Genomic DNA, 866 nt, shown 5'->3' with positions numbered 1-866 from the left:
ATATATATAAAGGTATACAGGTGGCACTACCCTCTTCCTCTCACATACACACTTACTTGCACAATGCAATGTGTTACAGGAGTGTGTGACACATGCAACCTGCCAAAGGACGCTGCAAAACAAAAGTGTGACAGATAATATAAAGACATATAAATCCTAAACCCTAGAACCTACCAGATGACTCTGTAACTTCTCTTTCACAAAGTTGACCAGCAGGTGCATTATGGCTTTGGGGACACTGTCCTGGATATTCCGACGCACCACGTCGAAGTATGACTGTATCAGATTCTCTGTTGAAACCCAGTGATTGAAAAAGGGATAGGTATTTAGGACGAAATAAAAAAGGGACAGGTATTTAGGACAACTTCATACAAAAGGTTGGGTATGTATTGCATACTTGCTCGCAGTGTAATTACCAATCGATTCTGAACAACTCAACATAAAAAACCTCGGTGTGGTATACTTATAGTTCGGTACTTGATACCCCCATAGCCTATTTCTAGCTCAGAGCAGCACATGAGAAAATAAGACCACACGTCATGTCATGGAAACCCATGTTTCGTTCTAGTACTCACTCCGCAAACCAAAGGGCCCTAGGGTTTTTGTGTAAAAGTTCGGTACTTACGGATGAGCTCTGTTTCGATGCGGTCCCGAGCGCTCATGTTATCGAACTCGTCGTAGGACGTCTCTATTAACTCATCGCTGCTGTGTACGCTGTGCAGAAAATCATCCTCTTCGTCCGGTTTCTTACCAAACAACCAGCCACTGAATAGGCCTGGCCCTGCTTTGGAATTACTGTTGGAGTTGGGGCGGGCGTAAGTACGAGAGAGGGTGGTAGCATTTGATACTTCCGGTGCATATATATA

At 43.9% G+C, this 866-nt stretch overlaps 1 protein-coding gene across 1 annotated transcript; it reads right to left on the bottom strand.

Moving 5' to 3' along the window:
• Positions 1–156: 156 nt before the first annotated feature.
• On the bottom strand, positions 157–795 carry SARC_17527 (hypothetical protein; the record flags this gene model as incomplete). Its single annotated transcript, XM_014288377.1, has 2 exons — positions 157–290; positions 626–795. Coding segments are annotated over 2 exons (304 nt in total), but the record flags the coding sequence as incomplete, so codon positions are not given.
• Between the last annotated feature and the right edge of the window lie 71 nt (positions 796–866).

The sequence above is a fragment of the Sphaeroforma arctica genome (assembly GCF_001186125.1).
Source record: "Sphaeroforma arctica JP610 unplaced genomic scaffold supercont1.11086, whole genome shotgun sequence".
Lineage (NCBI taxonomy): Eukaryota > Ichthyosporea > Ichthyophonida > Sphaeroforma > Sphaeroforma arctica.
The sequence above is the reverse complement of the archived record's forward strand: the minus strand, read 5'-3'. Positions and strand labels throughout refer to the sequence as shown.